Source organism: Crinia signifera, chromosome 5 (genome assembly GCF_055691185.1).
Source record: "Crinia signifera chromosome 5, ASM5569118v1, whole genome shotgun sequence".
Classification (NCBI taxonomy): domain Eukaryota; kingdom Metazoa; phylum Chordata; class Amphibia; order Anura; family Myobatrachidae; genus Crinia; species Crinia signifera.
Window position 1 is genome coordinate 113,334,681 of NC_139221.1, and position 17,067 is coordinate 113,351,747.

The 17,067-nt window shown below is 46.1% G+C and overlaps 1 protein-coding gene across 2 annotated transcripts in view; it reads right to left on the reverse strand.

The window, feature by feature from the left end:
• The window catches only part of KDM1B (lysine demethylase 1B), a 97,935-nt gene that overhangs the window by 61,641 nt on the left and 19,227 nt on the right, over window positions 1–17,067 (reverse strand). For both annotated transcript variants that reach the window (XM_083187864.1, XM_083187865.1), the window contains exons 4-9: window positions 15,618–15,707; window positions 15,405–15,516; window positions 2,777–2,893; window positions 2,644–2,682; window positions 1,108–1,306; window positions 731–915 (exon numbers count right to left, since the gene is read on the reverse strand). In XM_083187864.1, the coding sequence (XP_083043990.1) occupies window positions 731–915; window positions 1,108–1,306; window positions 2,644–2,682; window positions 2,777–2,893; window positions 15,405–15,516; window positions 15,618–15,707 (742 nt within the window). The remainder of the gene's footprint in view (window positions 1–730; window positions 916–1,107; window positions 1,307–2,643; window positions 2,683–2,776; window positions 2,894–15,404; window positions 15,517–15,617; window positions 15,708–17,067) is intronic.

Genomic DNA, 17,067 nt, shown 5'->3' on the forward strand with positions numbered 1-17,067 from the left:
AACTGCATTATTAGGTTAAGATCCTTAAGGCTGAGAGGGTATACCTGCACAATACTATAGCAGTTGTGTCTGCATAAGACCAGAAGAATACGCTACCCTCACTAATGAATAAGGACCCTTCGCCTTAAAATCCAGTTTACTGTGGTCTACATTTATTGTCCCCCCCCAATTCCATCATTTGATAGAATAAGTTCATTTTAATTGGGGTTTAGTATAGTACTTTGAGTACCTACTGGTTCAGAGGTTTCCCATTTCCCCTTGCTTATTGTATGCTTAGCTTTTATATGTTTTACCACCAGACATGATATGACAGAAAAAAAAAACAGCACACGGCACTCTATTCCATTGGCCTGGTGAACCTTCAAGGAATCTTGCTGATAGGAGCAGACTGAGGCTGAACAAACACCAATGAAATCTACCAGCTTAAGCAGTACCATGGAGTTCCTCAACCAGAGCACTCAGAATATAAAAGAAAATGATAATAATACTTGATAAAAGTACAGTAACACACTTGAACCAAACTGAGCCCTGAGTGATAGGGAATGTAACAGAGGAGAAAGAACTTCATTCTACATTAGTTAACTATTTATGTGCCTTGCTCCAGCCCGATCTCTATACCCAGTGTAGTAGTGGACTCCTGATTTGATGCTAGAGTCATTTACGGTAAAGGATAGAAAAGCTGTTTGTCCAATTCAAAGTTTAAACCGTTTGCAAATTAGTTTGAACCTACCTTACAATTTATGTGCCACAGGGCCAATATAAGGTTTCTTATAGCCAAGTACATTGTGGGGTCTCTAGAGTACTCTGGAAACTCATAGAGCTCATCCAATTCCATTACATCTGGTCTGACGCACAGTGCTTTGCCACATTCATTGGGTTGGTAGAATGGCTGAAAATATGGATTAATCCCTGCAGCTGTAAATACAACAAATTAAGTCACAAGCTCACAATAAAATCAGGATATCATCATCATCATCACTGTTTAGATCTCAGGGACAACAAAATTCTACAGTGATGGGAAGTAGGTAGAACAAAGGATACGTTTACTAGGAAAAAACATTCAAAAAAAAAAAAACATATGATAAAGTATTGGTGTCAGATCCTTACTAGCCAAGTTAGAAGGGGCTTCCCTGCTTTGTTCCAATTTCCCTTCTCCAAGAAGACGATTTGTACTGGTACACGATGGACTCATGCCGACACAGTCAGGGTAGTAAGCTGCCAATAGTACAGCTGCAGGGCTGTCTTTCAGCAATGGAGGGAGGATAAGCATTGCATACCACGGCTGAGTTGATACTTCAGATACCCTCTGCCAGTGAGCAAAAATAAAGTTCTTTTACAACACATCTAACATGTCTAAGTCTGCAGCAGACAATACTGAATATTGGGCCTCACTCAGGTTCAGGTGCAGGTGCAGTTTTGGTAGAAAAAAACAAAACGAACAGCTGTCTCTTGCATGTAAAGTAGCGCTCTGTGATGCAATTGTACTCTAACCGCAATCACAGAAACCGCATGTGTTTTTGGGACACAGCAGCAGTTCAAGGGTAAAGCAGCCATGTCTGGATGGCACCTAGAACACGCTGCATCACACTGCTTCCCCCCATTCGCCATCAAAATGCAATCACATGATTGCAATTCTGCGGGGTTTGATGAATTACCCCCATTATACAGTATAATGTACAGTAGGAGCAAGTTTCATCTTTGCTCCTTTGGCCATGGCTAGCCATGGCTATTCTATTGTTCTCAGCTGCAATACGTATTGTATTGCAGCTGAGAACAATAGAATAGCCATGGCTAGCCATGACCAAAGGAGCAAAGATGAAACTTGCTCCTACTGTATGCACTGTATTAAAAGTAAAGGATGTTGTAAGTCACCAAGGAGTCCCATGGCTATATAAAGACAGAAGGCTGCAGGTGGAGCGTTTCTATAGTTTATGGATCTCCAATGTGACTTCTCTGGTCTGTGATCATTTGCAGTAAGGGCTGCAGTATTTCTTATAGTACAGGTATCTTGTTAATGAATATGGAAATATTCAGCATTAATTGTGTATTACATAGGCTTAATTGTACAGCTGTGAGCAATGCGCTTCAGTATTTCTAGGGAACAGTGACACAAGCCTTATATTTAATGGATTATCATTATCTATAGTGGAGAATGGTCTGTCACCTTCTGGTGTGTACACACGGTACAATCCAGCATACCATCTTGACTATATAGTCAAAATCGCATTGGGATCGCATGCAGATCGTACAGGTGTTTTACCGTGCGATCCTGATGCGCGCTCCTGTGGCAGCACAAATCGAAACCCAGATAGACAAGGCAGCAATGACTATATAGTGCAGATCTGCACTATATAGTCAAATTCGCATGCATGTCGGGTGGCTTGCCGTGCGATTCGATCCCGATGCGATCAAATAGCAAGTCTAAATCGACCATGTGTACACACTATTAGAGTTCTGTGACCCATATAAAAGAACCACCCCGTAACTTCATGCATTAGATGTGACACAGAGCTGGTCAGGAACATACATATTCATCATAACACAATGTATGCATACAACCGGCCATGTTGTTGAAAATAAAAAAAGTAGAAAATATAGTGTATAATATATAGGTTCACTGTTCAATTTTGTTTCTTTACTTACCAGATCCTCTGGCATAGAACAATGGTCAGACCCTTCTGCCTGCCAGAGAACATAAATTATTATTGTTAATAAAACAATAATTAAGAATATCAAACGTTTGTGTGTAAAAACTAGCACCATAAAGCTCCATTACCTTGAGTGAGTTATTCAGTTTCATTCCACATCTGTATGTTTTTGCCATTTGAATTGTTAACTGTATCTCCTTTGTCAATTGACGCCATTTCCCACATTCAGGTTTTGTGCATTGTACCTACAAGTTATGTAAGAAAAATGAATTGTATCTAATATGTAATCAAATAGAATGGAATCAGAGAAAAGGATTTAACGGTAAGTGGAAAAAAAACCCACCAAAGCAAGAATGTCCAGTCAAAGTACATACAAAGGACTTCAACAATATCCAAAAAAGACAAATTCCTTTCGTCTACCAAAAAAGATAGTTGCAACACAATAAGGACATTTTCCTAGTTGATATGAAAATCTGAGACAGGAATGACAGAACTACCCAATCCTCAGGTTAGACAGCGAAAGGTGACTTGGAAGACAAGGCCCCAAGTTCTAAGACCTGCTGTGATGATGCAATAGATATAAAAACAAACTTTCAGGTGAAAAGTATTAACTCAAAAGTCTCCAAAGGCTCAGATGGTGCCACAGGAAGAGAAGCCAAAATAATGTTTAGATCCCAATGGACAGGAGTGACAAAAAGAGAGGCTGAACACACAAAAGGTCCTGCAAAAAGGGTATGAACCTCTACAATGACAGACCCAACATAAGCTGGAAAGGGACATCGCCAAAATCTGCATCTTGGAATAACCTATATGGAAACCAGACTATAAAAGATCCTGAAGGAAGGCCAAAAAAAATAGGAAAGAAGAAAAACGGAATTATAACACACTTGTCTTTCGCACCAAAAAATGTGGTAGGCTTAATTTCCAAACTAGCTGTTCTAAGACCACTCCTCCTGGAGGACAGCATTCCTGCTGGGAAGTCCACTTTCAATTGCCCACCCCCAGGATAAACACAGTGGAGATCGCAGAACAGATGTCTCAAGATCCAAGCAGCCTTCACCATTGTTCTGACTCTTCGCATTCCCTGTGGTGGTTGACATATGCCACCACCATGGCATTGAACAACTGTGTCCTGACTAGCCTGCCCACCAAGACAGACTGAGCACCAGAAAGATCAAGGAAATGTTCCAGAGACACCAATGGTCTTTCAGGTGAAGATGCAAGATACTGTAACCCAAAACAGAAGACTGACATCCACAGTCACAATGACCCAGGATGTAATCAGCAGAGAAATGCCACTGTGGGGAGTCTCTTCCACCAACCATCACTGAATGGATTAAAAAAAGCTAAGCAATAGGGAGAGTAGTTGAGATGACAGTCAATAGCTGGGATCCACACCTTGAGGAGATTGTTCAAGTAAGGCACAATGGTAATTCCATCCTACCTAAAAGGGACACAGTCACTGCCATGACTTACCCCTAAAGAAAGTCCAAACAGAAACTAGGTACCTGAGGTTTGAAGCAGACATCGGGAGGGCAATACGATCACCATGTAACTAACATTTTGACTAGAGAAAGTCTCTCAGTAATGCGACCACCGAGCCTTCCTTAGATGTGTCCTCCCAGTGGCCAGAAACCAGCTGGTCCAACAATGCTCTAGTAACCATTGCAGAAACAAAATCTTCCTGGGGGGGGGGGGGGGCAAGTAACTCATCTGAGACTTTACTGAGATGTCACTGGACACAGCAGAACTGTCCACACAATAGTTTTGCTTTACATTACGCACATGTAAAAAAACATGGCAACAGCATTTACTTTGTTTTTAGGACTTTCTCAGTCAAAATAATTATATTTTTGTCAGGTAGTTACATTGCAGACTACACAGAAGGTAAACACAGTTACCAACCAGCAAGCTTATACCCCTTTCACATCGCACTTTTAAAACGGTATATTGCCGTTTTTTTCCCTTTTTAAAACGTTTAAGGGTGCACTGTGAATGCACCACAGGCAATTTACCGTTTTAAATTAACTGGCATTTCGAACCGTGTAAAAAGCAGAGTCCTACACGGTTCCTTGCCGTTTTTTCTGCTATGTGAATGTGTACAGTTTGTCTGAAACGGTATTTCAGGCAAACTTCACAAGCACAAGCACAATTTGTGGCGCCCCCTCCCCTCCTATATGTCACACAGGACACACAATCCCACTGCTATACAATAGGTGCGCGCCAGTGGTGTCCAGGTGTGCACCACTGGCGCAGCACCTCTACGGGACACCCCCGTGACCAGCTTCTGTCCCCCCAGTCGTTGTCCCCCCCTCCTCCCTCTCCTGTGTGTACTAGTGCGGGTGTCACACTCCTGTGTGTAGTGCGGGTGTCCCAGTGCTCACACTCCTCTATAACTTATCCCGATGCTGCCCGCACCTTTGTGTCTCGCAAACTTCTCAGCCTCCCGAGCCCGCACTATCCCGCTGCAGCACCCCCCGCACTCCCTGCAATCACGCACGCAGCCTCCGACTCTCACCTCCCCTAAATCCGCAGCTCCTCCTCAGTGCTCACCCCGGCAGTGTCCCCCCAGTGCTGCTGCCCTGGCTGAGCCCCCTTACCTGACCCCCAAAGTAATGCAGCCTATAGCGTGCCGTCTCCTCCTCATTGATCAGCGCTGCCCAGTGTGTGCTGCCCCCTGTCACTAGCAGCTGCCCCGGTGCCGGGGGAAGAGAGCATACGGTGCCCGAGCTCAGCCGGCTTCCAACTACAGCGAGGCCCTAAACCCGGGCGGATCTTACAGGGGACCGTCCCCCCTGTGTCCCCGGATACTGGCCAAGAAACTCCCCGGGGCGGGTGTCTGAACTAGAGAAGAAGAGTGATGTGTGCCCCCCCCCCCCCCCCCCACACACAACCCACAGTGGCTCTCACATAGCACTTGAAACGTGTTCTGGATGAAACGTTTCAAGTGCTATGTGAATGACACTTAACCGGTATTTGAAACGGTAATCTGGGTCACTGTTAAGGCTCTGACCCGTTTTAATTACCGTTTTAAAATACCGGTTTTTAAACCGTGTCTGCGATGTGAAAGGGGTATTATATTGAAGTAGTAATATAAAGAAACATTAATACAGGCAATAATAGAACATTGTACTACTGTACTTAGCCTTGCAGAGTTTGCTGTGAACAAGAGCATCAGTAGCTGGGTCACCAGAGAAGTCTGGAAGCTGTATTGCAGAAACATAATCCATCCTGTTCATCCCTTTTGTCTGCAGCACAAACCAGTATGGACCCTACCAATACTGGGATCCGAGGCAAGGAAAGCAGGAAGCTTCTTCCCTACCATAGCGGGATACGGTCATTGGGTCGTCACCAAGTAGGTCAACAAGCATTAGGTCAGCAGGGACTTTAGGTTGACACGGGTTAGGTCGGCAGGGTCATTAGGTCGACACGGGTTAGGTCGGCAGGGTCATTAGGTCGACACTTGTTAGGTCGGCAGGGTCATTAGGTCAACACGGGTTAGATCGGCAGGGTCATTAGGTCGACACGGGTTATGTTGGCAGGGTCATTAGGTCGACACGGGTTAGGTCGGCAGGGTCATTAGGTCGACACGGGTTAGGTCGGCAGGGTCATTAGGTCGACACGGGTTATTAGGTCGGCAGGGTCATTAGGTCGACACTGGTTAGGTCGGCAGGGTCATTAGGTAGACATGGTTTTTTTTCACTGTTTTTTTCATGCCCTACCATCCGTTAGGGCGTGGAGGGATAATACAATAGTGTGCCAAGCATAGGGAGGCACAGTGCCCGAAGCATGGCGAGCGCAGCAAGCCATGCGAGGGGACATGGTGGTACGTTTCGGTGTCCATGTCAGCTCGACATGTGCCAACAGGCGGTATTTCATGCCGTACCATCCACTAGGGCATGGTGGGAGAATAGAATAGTGTAGTGTGCAGAGCGTAGCAAAACACCAAGCCCAAACAATGGCGAGCGCAGCGAGCCATGCGAGAGGACGCGGTGGTACGTTTTAGTGTTTATGTAGTGTATGTGTCGACGTAAGGGTAAAAAAAAAATTAACTAAAAAAATCCATGTTGACTTTTTCACTGTCAACCTTAGGCATGTCGACCTAATGACCCTGTCGACCTTACCCATGTCGACTTACCCATGATCCTGTCAACCTAACCCATGTCAACTTATGGAGCCCATACACACTCCGTTTCTGCTCCATCCGTTTTGTACTCTGAGATGCGCGCTCCCGCGCATCTCATCATACAGTACAAAAAGTATGTGCTGCACATACTTTTTTACTAGCTTTACATTGTATTGCATCGCATTGCATGCACAATGAATGCACAAGGCATGCAATGCGATACGATGTGTACTTTAAAAGTACAAAATGGACGCCCAGAATGGAGCATGTATGGGCTCCTTTAGACTCATGTCAACCTTCTTGCATGTCGACCTAGACGCATGTCAACCTAATTGTGTCGACCTAATGACTGTCTAACAACTTCCTGGTGACCAACTGATCCACACCCGTCATAGCTCCTTAGTCCCATTAAAATCACCAACAGAAACTTCCCTCCAGATAAAAAATTTGTGGTACGGCCCGTTGTTGGGATGCCTGTGGGTTTGCATGCTTATCCTCTTAAAAGAGGATCAAGACAAACCAAGATGGTAGAAAAAATAGGATTTTGGGTACCTACCGGTAAATCCTTTTCTCGTAGTCCATATGGGATACTGGGCTTCACTACTATGGGGATTGAGACCTCCGCAGGAGAGACAGGCACATAAAAGAACTTTCAGTGTGGGTGCACTGGCTCCTCCCCTCAATCTCCCTCCACTAGTCAGTTAATGCAAAAACTGTGCCGAAGGAGAGCATGTGAGGAGTATGTGATAATGTATTGTGGTGAGATTCATCCAGCACACCCAACCGAACAACAACATATAAAAGAGGTGAATCCTAACAACTTAAGAGGACACCTGTAACTAGAAACAAGTCTATAGATATATCTATCCTATAGAAAACAAGGCAATAAGCCTAACAATGAAATAGTATCTGACAGCAGAAAAGCCGCACCGAGGTGGGCTCCCAGTATCCCATATGGACTACGAGAAAAGAATTTACCGGTAGGTACCCAAAATCCTATTTTCTCTACCGTCCAATGGGATACTGGGCTTCACTACTATGGGGAGGTCCCAAAGCTACCAGAACGGGTGGGAACGTGCGGATTCTGCTGTAGAACCGCATTCCCGAACTGGGAATCCTCCCTGGCCAGGGTGTCAAACTTGTAGAACTTCACAAATGTGTGTTGCCCTGACCAAGTTGCGGCCCTGCAGAGCTGCATTGCCGACACCCCTCGAGCAGCCTCCCAAGAGGTACCTACAGACCTGGTTGAATGAGCCTTTACTGAAAAAGGAAGCGATAAACCAGCTGATGCATAGGCCTGTTGGATAGTACATCTTATCCACCTGGCAATGGTACGCGTTGAAGCAGGTAACCCCTTCTTCTGCGCATCATAGAGCACAAAAAGGCTGTCCGTCTTCCGGATCCTCGCTGTGCGCTTGACATACCCTTTAAGGGTTAGGACCACATCTAAGGACTCAGGTATATCCGGATGTGCCGCGCTAGAAGGGACCACAATAGGTTGGTTTAGGTGGAACCCTGACACCACCTTTGGAAGGAATTGTGGTCTGGTCCTGAGTTCCGCCCTATCGTTGTGGAACACAAGGTAAGGGCTCCGACATGATAAAGCCCCAAGCTCGGATACCCTCCTGGCCGAAGCCAGAGCCAGCAGAACAACAGTCTTCCAAGTGAGGTGTCGCAGTTCAGACTCCTCCAGTGGAACAAACCGGGCAGATTTCAAGAAAGTGAGAACCACTTCCAAATCCCATGGTGCAGTGGGAGGCACAAAGGGGGGCTGGATCCTCAGAACCCCCTGTAAGAAGGTTTGCACTTCCGGCAAGGCCGCAATCTTTCTCTGGAAAAACAGCGACAGTGCGGAGATTTGGACCTTTAAGGAACCCAATCTGAGCCCCTTATCCAAACCAGCCTGCAGGAAGCGTAGCAGGTTGTTTAGACGAAAGCTGGCCGGATGCAAGTCATTCTTCTCACACCAGGCAATATATCTTCGCCATATGACGTGATAGTGGGAAGCCGTCACCGGTTTCCTGGCCTTGATCATTGTATTGACGACAGAGGGATGTAGACCCTTGTGGACTAGGATCTGCCGCTCAACCTCCAGGCCGTTAAACGTAGCCGCTGTAAGTCCTGAAAGACGAACGGGCCCTGGAGGAGCAGATCTTTTCTTATGGGCAGACGCCACGGGTCTTCCACTAGCATGGCCTGAATGTCCCCGTACCAGGCCCTTCTTGGCCAATCTGGTGCCACCAGAATGGCCTCCGTCCCCTGATGCCGGAGCCGCTTTAGCACCCGAGCCAACAATGGGAGAGGTGGGAACAGGTACACCAATTGGAAATCCCAGGTCCAGGTGACAGCGTCCACCGCTATCGCCCCTGGGTCTCTGGTCCGTGCACAGTACATCGCTACCTTGTGGTTTAGGTTTAGTCGTGAAGCCATCAGGTCGATCTGAGGGAGCCCCCACAGATCCACTATGGCATCGAACACTTGAGTGTGAAGGCCCCACTCTCCCGGGTGGAGGTCGTGACAACTCAGGAAGTCCGCCTCCCAATTGTCGATCCCCGGGATGAAAATGGCAGACAGGGCCTGGACATTCAGTTCCGCCCAAGACAGAATCTTTGATGCTTCTCTCATGCAGGGCATGCTCTTGGTACCACCCTGCCGGTTTATATAGGCCACAGTGGTAGCATTGTCCGACTGGACCTGGATCGCCTTGCCCTGTAACAATGGAGCTGCCTGTAACAGGGCATAGTAGACCGCCCGCAACTCCAGCTTGTTGATGTGCAGGCCTGACTCCAGTGGAGTCCATCGACCCTGGAGGCGGACTCCCTGTGTCACCGCCCCCCAGCCCCTCAGGCTGGCGTCCGTGGTTACCAGAGTCCAGTCCTGGATCTGGAACCGTCTGCCTGCTAACAGATTGGATGAATCTAGCCACCACCGTAGCGAGATCCTGGTTCTTGGTGCAAGTCCAATCCTTCTGCGCATCTGCAGGGGGGAGCCGGACCACTTTGTCAGAATGTCCAATTGAAAAATCCTGGAATGGAAACGGCCAAATTGTATTGCTTCGAATGAAGCCACCATCTTGCCTAGGAGTCGGAGGCAAAGATGGATCTGTACCAGAGGAGACTCCAAAACCTCCCTGACCAGCTGCTGAAGTGCACTGACCTTTTCCATCGGCAGAAAAACTCTTTGTTCCGATGTATCCAGTATCATGCCCAAGAAAACCATCCTCTGGGTCGGAACCAGCGATGATTTGGACATGTTCAGAATCCACCCGTGGTCTCTTAGGACTCGTATGGACAGATTGAGAGCACTCCTCAAAGCCTCTGCCGACCCTGCCTTTGTTAGCAGGTCGTCCAGGTACGGCACGACATTCACCCTTTGGAGTCTGAGTAGTGACATCATTTCCGCCATTATCTTTGTAAAAACCCTCGGGGCAGTCGACAGGCCGAAAGGCAAGGCCCGGAATTGGTAATGGTCGTTCCCCAAGGCAAATCTGAGATAGATTTGGTGTGGGGGCCAGATAGGGATGTGTAAATAGGCGTCCTTGACGTCTATGGAGGCCAAGAACTCCCCTCTCTCTAGGCTGGCGATCACTGAGCGCAAGGACTCCATCCTGAACTTGAACACACGCAGGAAGGGGTTCAGTGATTTCAAATTCAGGATGGGCCTTACTGAGCCGTCTGGCTTCGGTACCAGGAATAGGTTGGAATAATATCCCTGGCCCCGCTCCGTGCTTGGAACCGGTACAATTACCTGAGACTGAAGCAGCCTGGTAATGGCCCCCTGGAGGCGAACCTGGTCCTCCTGTGACGCTGGAAGAGCCGACCTGAAGTATCTTCTGGGAGGGGGCTTGTCGAATTCCAGCCTGTAACCTAGTGAAATGAGACCCCTGGCCCAGGAATCCAGACCCGAGGCGTCCCACACCTGACTGAAATGCAACAATCGCGCTCCCACCGCGAGAGAGTCTCGTGGCGGGAAAACCCCGTCATGCTGCAGGCTTAGAGGACGCTGCGGCATTCGGACGGTCCTGGGTGCTGGAGGAGTTAGGCTTCCTAAACTTGCCTCTTGTGCCTCTGTTGGCATTTGAGGCGCCCCTGGCCTTGGGGCGAAACCTGTTCCCACGAAAGGACTGCTGGGAAGTACCTGTGAAGGCAGCTGTGAAGGGAGCTGATGGGAGGAAGGTAGATTTCCCTGCCGTGGCCTTGGAAATCCAACCGTCTAATTCACTCCCAAAAAGCCATTCTCCTGTAAAGGGAATACCCTCCACACTCTTCTTTGAATCTACGTCAGCAGACCACTGACGTAGCCACAAAGCCCGTCTGGCTGAAACCGCCATGGCTGAATTACGCGCGTTTATTGCGCCCAATTCCTTTTGCGCCTCACACAGGATCTTAGCGGTATCCTGAATGTGCCTCAGGCCGTCGCCTATCTGGGCCACAGTCATGTCACCCAACAACCCTTCTTGAATCTGGGTTGACCAGGTATGAATGGCCTTAGCCATCCAGCAGCTGGCTAAAACTGGGCGTTGGGATGCCCCACTAGCCGTATATATGGACTTGAGGGTAGCTTCCAGCCTCCTGTCCGCCCCGTCTTTAAGGGTGGATACACCTGGGACCGGTAGCAACACCTTCTTAGAAAGGCGGGAGACAGACGAGTCCACTACCGGTGGCTCCTCCCACTTCTTCCTGCCCAAAGGTTCAAAAGGATATGCATTTGTGAACCTTTTTGAAATAGTAAACCTTTTATCAGGGTTTTGCCAAGCAGCCCTGAACACAGTTTCTAACTCCGCCTGCTCAGGGAAGTACACTGGCTGTTTCCTCTGAGTCATGAAGAAAGGATCTCCTTCTGCGGATGCCTCCACTGGGAGATCTAAAACATCCCTGATGGCCCTGATAAGCGGTTCAGGCCCATGCACTGCTGCCTCAGGGACTGGTTCCTGCAGAACCTGCTCCTCACCCTCCTCTAGTATGTCCTCATCCTCATCATCTGAATCAGGGGCCATCGCAGCAGCCGGCCTCTTTTGAGGCTGTGCGGGAGGAGGTACACTAAGAGTATGAAGAATATCCACCCTGGCAGCTAACATGGACAATTCTCTCTGAACCCTCTGCGTTTGCTGAGTGTTATTGGAAAGCTGTGAAGCCACAGAATCCAACAGGGTCTTTATGTTGGAGGCCCAAACAGGCTCCTGCTCATCAGCCTGAGACGGCCCCACAAGCTGTGGGGGCACCCCACTGATCTGAGTGTCAGCACTACTGGGCTGTGGTGACATACAAGCCTCACAAGTAACCTGGGACTGTGATTTTGGCACAAACTTGGTGCTACACACCATACAAGTGAACTTTTTCACCATGATGAGACAGTACTACAAATGTCTGCAGTACAACACAACCCCCACGCAGTCACACACGTGCACACCCCACACAGCTGGATGTGAAAAACAGACTATGTGCTTGTTTTATGCTGTGATAAGTAACTAATCAGTGGGGAAAAAACAGAGCAATTGAGGCGCCAAGTGCACCCTTAACCTGAACTCACAGATCTGGGTGAGCTGGTAACGCTAAACACAGTGATATGAACAAACACAGTGTCTGAGTAAGCCAGATAGCGCAGCAGCGCTAAATCGCTATAAAAAACCTGCTGTCTCTGCCGTGCTACAAGTACCCGGATCCACCACGCCAGTGAGGAGCCCTCTGTAATGGAGTCTGGCAGCGTGTGAAGAAGCAGGAAGTGACAGCGCGCGCCCAGCAGAGCTTGGTCCCGCTCTGAGTGAAGCCCCGCCCCCTGTACACGGAGCTAGCGCTTCTATATATTTATACTGACATATAATAAAGGTGTAAAATATATATATAATACATTATAACCTGAGGGGTGTCCCTGGTGGTCCAGCGGCAGCACCCCTATGCCAGTTACCAGACGCGGTGTTCACGCAGTCCCTGCTGGAGAGCCGCCATTACTAGCCGTCGTCTTGCCGCACCAGAAATGGCTGCGGGGACCCCTTGTGGGACCCCCAGCCTGTACTCACCACTGAAGTCTTCTGACCTGTCAGGGGTGTGCGGCGGCTAGGGGACTTGCTCGCCACAGCGCAATGCTGTGCGGTGACAAGTCCCACGCAGGACCGAATTGTCCTGTAGCAGGGTCAGCTCTGCACCTGAAGAGGCCGGGGACTGACCCTTCCCCTGACACCCACGAAGCAGGACAGCTGTGTGGTCACCACAGCGCCCCAAAATAACAAACTTTGAAAATAAATGTAGAAAAACTCTGGAGCATCCAGAAGCACTGCCTCTCCTGAGGCACATTTTTCAAAACTGACTAGTGGAGGGAGATTGAGGGGAGGAGCCAGTGCACCCACACTGAAAGTTCTTTTATGTGCCTGTCTCTCCTGCGGAGGTCTCAATCCCCATAGTAGTGAAGCCCAGTATCCCATTGGACGGTAGAGAAATACTATTTATACAGTGATTGCAGATGGCGCAGAATGTTGCCCAAAATGTATAACTCCAAGGTGTCACCTACATCTTAACAAAAAATGGGGAAACATAGATAGCAGTGGAGAATACTATTCAAAGGCACATAGATGGAATTTTTTTTATCAGATGTTTCTTTTATGACACCTGTTCTTGCCCACGTTGATGTTCTGAAGTGGTGAATTCTCAAAATAAAGTGTACATGAAAAACCAGTATTAGTGTTCAGAATTAGTAAACAAAGTTGTCACCTTGAACAATAAAAATGAAGAATGATGGGCGTACCCCTAATCACGGTATGTTAGATGGTCTTGAAGCTCATAAAGGTTTCTTTATGTTACACATGAGATATCCACTCATCAAGTATGGGATTTCATCAGTGTAGAACAGTGGTCAGGGAACTCTGTCCTCATTACCCCACACAGTGCATGTTTTGCTGGTAACCCAGCAGGTGCACAGGTGTACTAATTACTCACAGACACATTTTATAAGGTCCGTAGGTGGAGTTAATTATTTCACTTGTGATTCTGTGAGGAGACCTGCAAAACATGCACTGCGTGGGGTAATGAGGACCGAGTTCCCTGACCACTGGTGTAGAAGGTGCTGCCAATGTGAAAACATGAAATGGGGAAGAAAAATATAACATCCAATGTGTAGGTGTATTTATAAAGTGAATTTTTTCACATTGGGAGCACCTTCTACATTGATGAAATCCAATACTTAGTGAGTGGATATCTCATGTTTAACATAAAGAAACCTTTATGAGCTTCAAGACCATCTAACCTAACGTTAGTAGGGGTACGCCCATCATTCTTACTTTTTATTGTTCAGGGTGGAAACTTTGCTTAATAATTCTGAACATTAATACTGGTTTTTCATGTACACTTTATTTTGAGAAATCACCACTTCAGAAAACCAAGATGGTAGCCTCCACTCTCAGACGTTGTAGCTAGTGACGCCCTTTAAAAGGTTGATGGCACCAGCCATCTAAGGGGGAAGTAAGGGAGCAAGCAGCATACCCCCCTCCTATAACAGCAGAACACTGTGACAGAGCAGTTGCTCTGCAGCATCTGGCTCTCCAAACACATCACCCCAAGTAAAAATAAAAACAAAGATTACATAAAACGCAAGTCTAACGAAAGGCTGGCTCCCTCAGGAAACCCAGCATTTACTTTCATTGAGGGTTTTTGATTCAGGCAATTGACCATCATCTTAAAAAAACTGGAATTATGTGCTCTTTTGGGATTTGAACCACAAACCTCTCACGCCTGAAGCAAGAATCATTCCCCTTATTTAACAAGTGTAGAAGAGGGGAGGAGCTCTGTCTTAAGCTGGGTACATACAGGCCGATTAAGTGGAAGATTAAGTGGATCTAAACGATATATTGGAGTGTACCTGGGATCGCACATGTTGCATCACCAATGGGCAAGCATTCTAAAAGCAGCAGGCAACAAAACATTGTGCCATCATCCCCTGCACCATGTAGTGTGTACGGCTGGCTACACACATACTTAAGTGTGTATATCTGGTATTAGAGTTCTACTAATCTATTGTAGCTCCTTCTGGCCCTCTGACAATCTATGGTTAGCAATGGCTCACAGAATGGAGGAGAAGTCAGTAATTTTTACCTATTCATCAGGATTACATACTTAGCATCTATTATTCTGTCACAGATGTCAATACTATGCATTCCTATTAACAAAAAAAAAAACCTATAATTTAAAATGGTGAAAAAATCCTAGAATCCAAGTGAACAGATACAAAGCCATATCCAAGTAGCATAACATTTTGATTATCAATTATATTTCCTCATCTGCTTAAACTGGCCATACTGTACATTAGAATGACATGCATACCATGCAGATCGTATGATCGATCAAACGTATACACTAAAAACACAATCTGCTTATGACAACAACCCATCTCAACTGATCATATGTGCAGAACATAAGATCATAGGAGCGACCTCACGACCCGCTGGACCGCACATCGCATTGTCATGTACCAAAATACCTCACGATGTGCACAAAATTGATCACATGGTCGGTTGAAATCGTGCGTTCAGACCTAAAATCGTTCTGCTGTATGGCCAGCTTTAGTTACACATACATTTAACACCATAAGATTGAAGTTTTAAAACTCCAATTTTCTAGAGTTAAGCCAAACAATCATCTCACCCAGTATGGAAGCTCCTGGTCAGCCATGTACGCTTTGGGACTTGGTTCGCTTTTCCCATTACTTGTCCATATTCGTTTCCAAGAAGAATAGATTTCGTAACCATCCTTGTGACTATAAGCAAATACAAGTTATATAGTATAGCTGCATAAAAGGATTAAATTGTTACCCCCAAAAATGTAACAAATATGGAACCCCATAATAATGGCACCTACCTCCTATAGTAGTGATCAAAGCACTCATTGCAGAAATGCTCCCCGCAGGAAAGGTGGTACCATCTTGATGTGTAACCATTTTTAGCGCACCTGAAATCACAGTTACATTTTCACTTTGGGATATATATTCTTTTGAATATAATACCAGGTTGTGTACCATTCATTTGTCTGGCAATACATCCAGCATAAGTAGAATTTCAGTAGTAGCTGAAGGCAAGACATAATACAAGTAAGAGATTTAATACAGATCAACAGTTTAAATCATTTTCTTTACATATATAGATTACAATGGTCAGTATTAAAGACTAGACCAGTGGTTCATAATCTGTGTCCTGTTGCACCCTGAAATGGCTCAGGGCACTTGCAAGGGTGACGGGGGTTGGTGGTCTAGTGACAATTTATTTATGGTCAATGTAATAGACAAAACAAGTGCTGAACATTTAAAAGGACAAGAATGTTTAATGAGTAGATATCAGATCCTTCCTTTGGTAGGAAAATATGCCAATTTGTTGGTATGACAAAAAAAAAAACGCATCGGGCATGTACTCTAGTAGTCCAAGTTTGTCCAGCATTCTGCCACCTCTGTCAAATTCTGACTTTTTTAAAGTGACAATCAATTACAAGGCAAAACCATGTCTTGTAAAATAATTGCCACTTTTAAAAAAAAAAGTGAGTTCAGCCGGCATCCCGTACCTCCGGAGAACTCAGACGCCATTACTTATAGATTTATTGATGAGTTGCTGGAGAAATATATCTATGTTACATTATATTTATTTACCTAAATGTTCTAATACTGCAGATGACATAGCTTGTTGCACAAGTCCCTAGCCGTGGCTTATAAGGCCTTCCCTTTACCATAATCGGCAGGTATTTGTTAGATGCGGCAACCATTTTGTTTTAAGTATGACTTGCAGAAATAATTCCAAAATGGCATAAAGATTGAAATTTTATTGTAGAAAGTGAATTGATGTTAGAGAATTGTCTGTTTTTCACAAAACCTGGGGCATGTGTAGACCCCAAGGCCAATGAATCTTTCCCTAGCAACAAAGAGTTGGGTGATGGATACATGATGACATTATGATTGAAGGCAGAGCTGTGCAATGAAACTTAGACACATATGAACAATTAATTAACTTAAGTAAAGTATAAATATCGGCGACAGAGAAGGAGGGGGCAGGCAGTTGAGGATGAAGAGGCAAGCATGTGAAGGGGGGGGGTAAACGTAATTTATGAAAGGGTTATCATGGCTGATCACTGTCCTTGGAAGGTTTCCATTTTGATTTGATTTAGAATTATTGTGTGAAGTATAAGATGATCAATTGTATGTTTCTTGGGTTAGTCTGCATTTGCAAATACCTGTAATCTGAAAACTATCTTTCAAGTAAAGCATTGTCATTCATTTTTACAAGTTTGTGTTGGCGTGCAATTATTTCAGCGTTTGCCATTATAG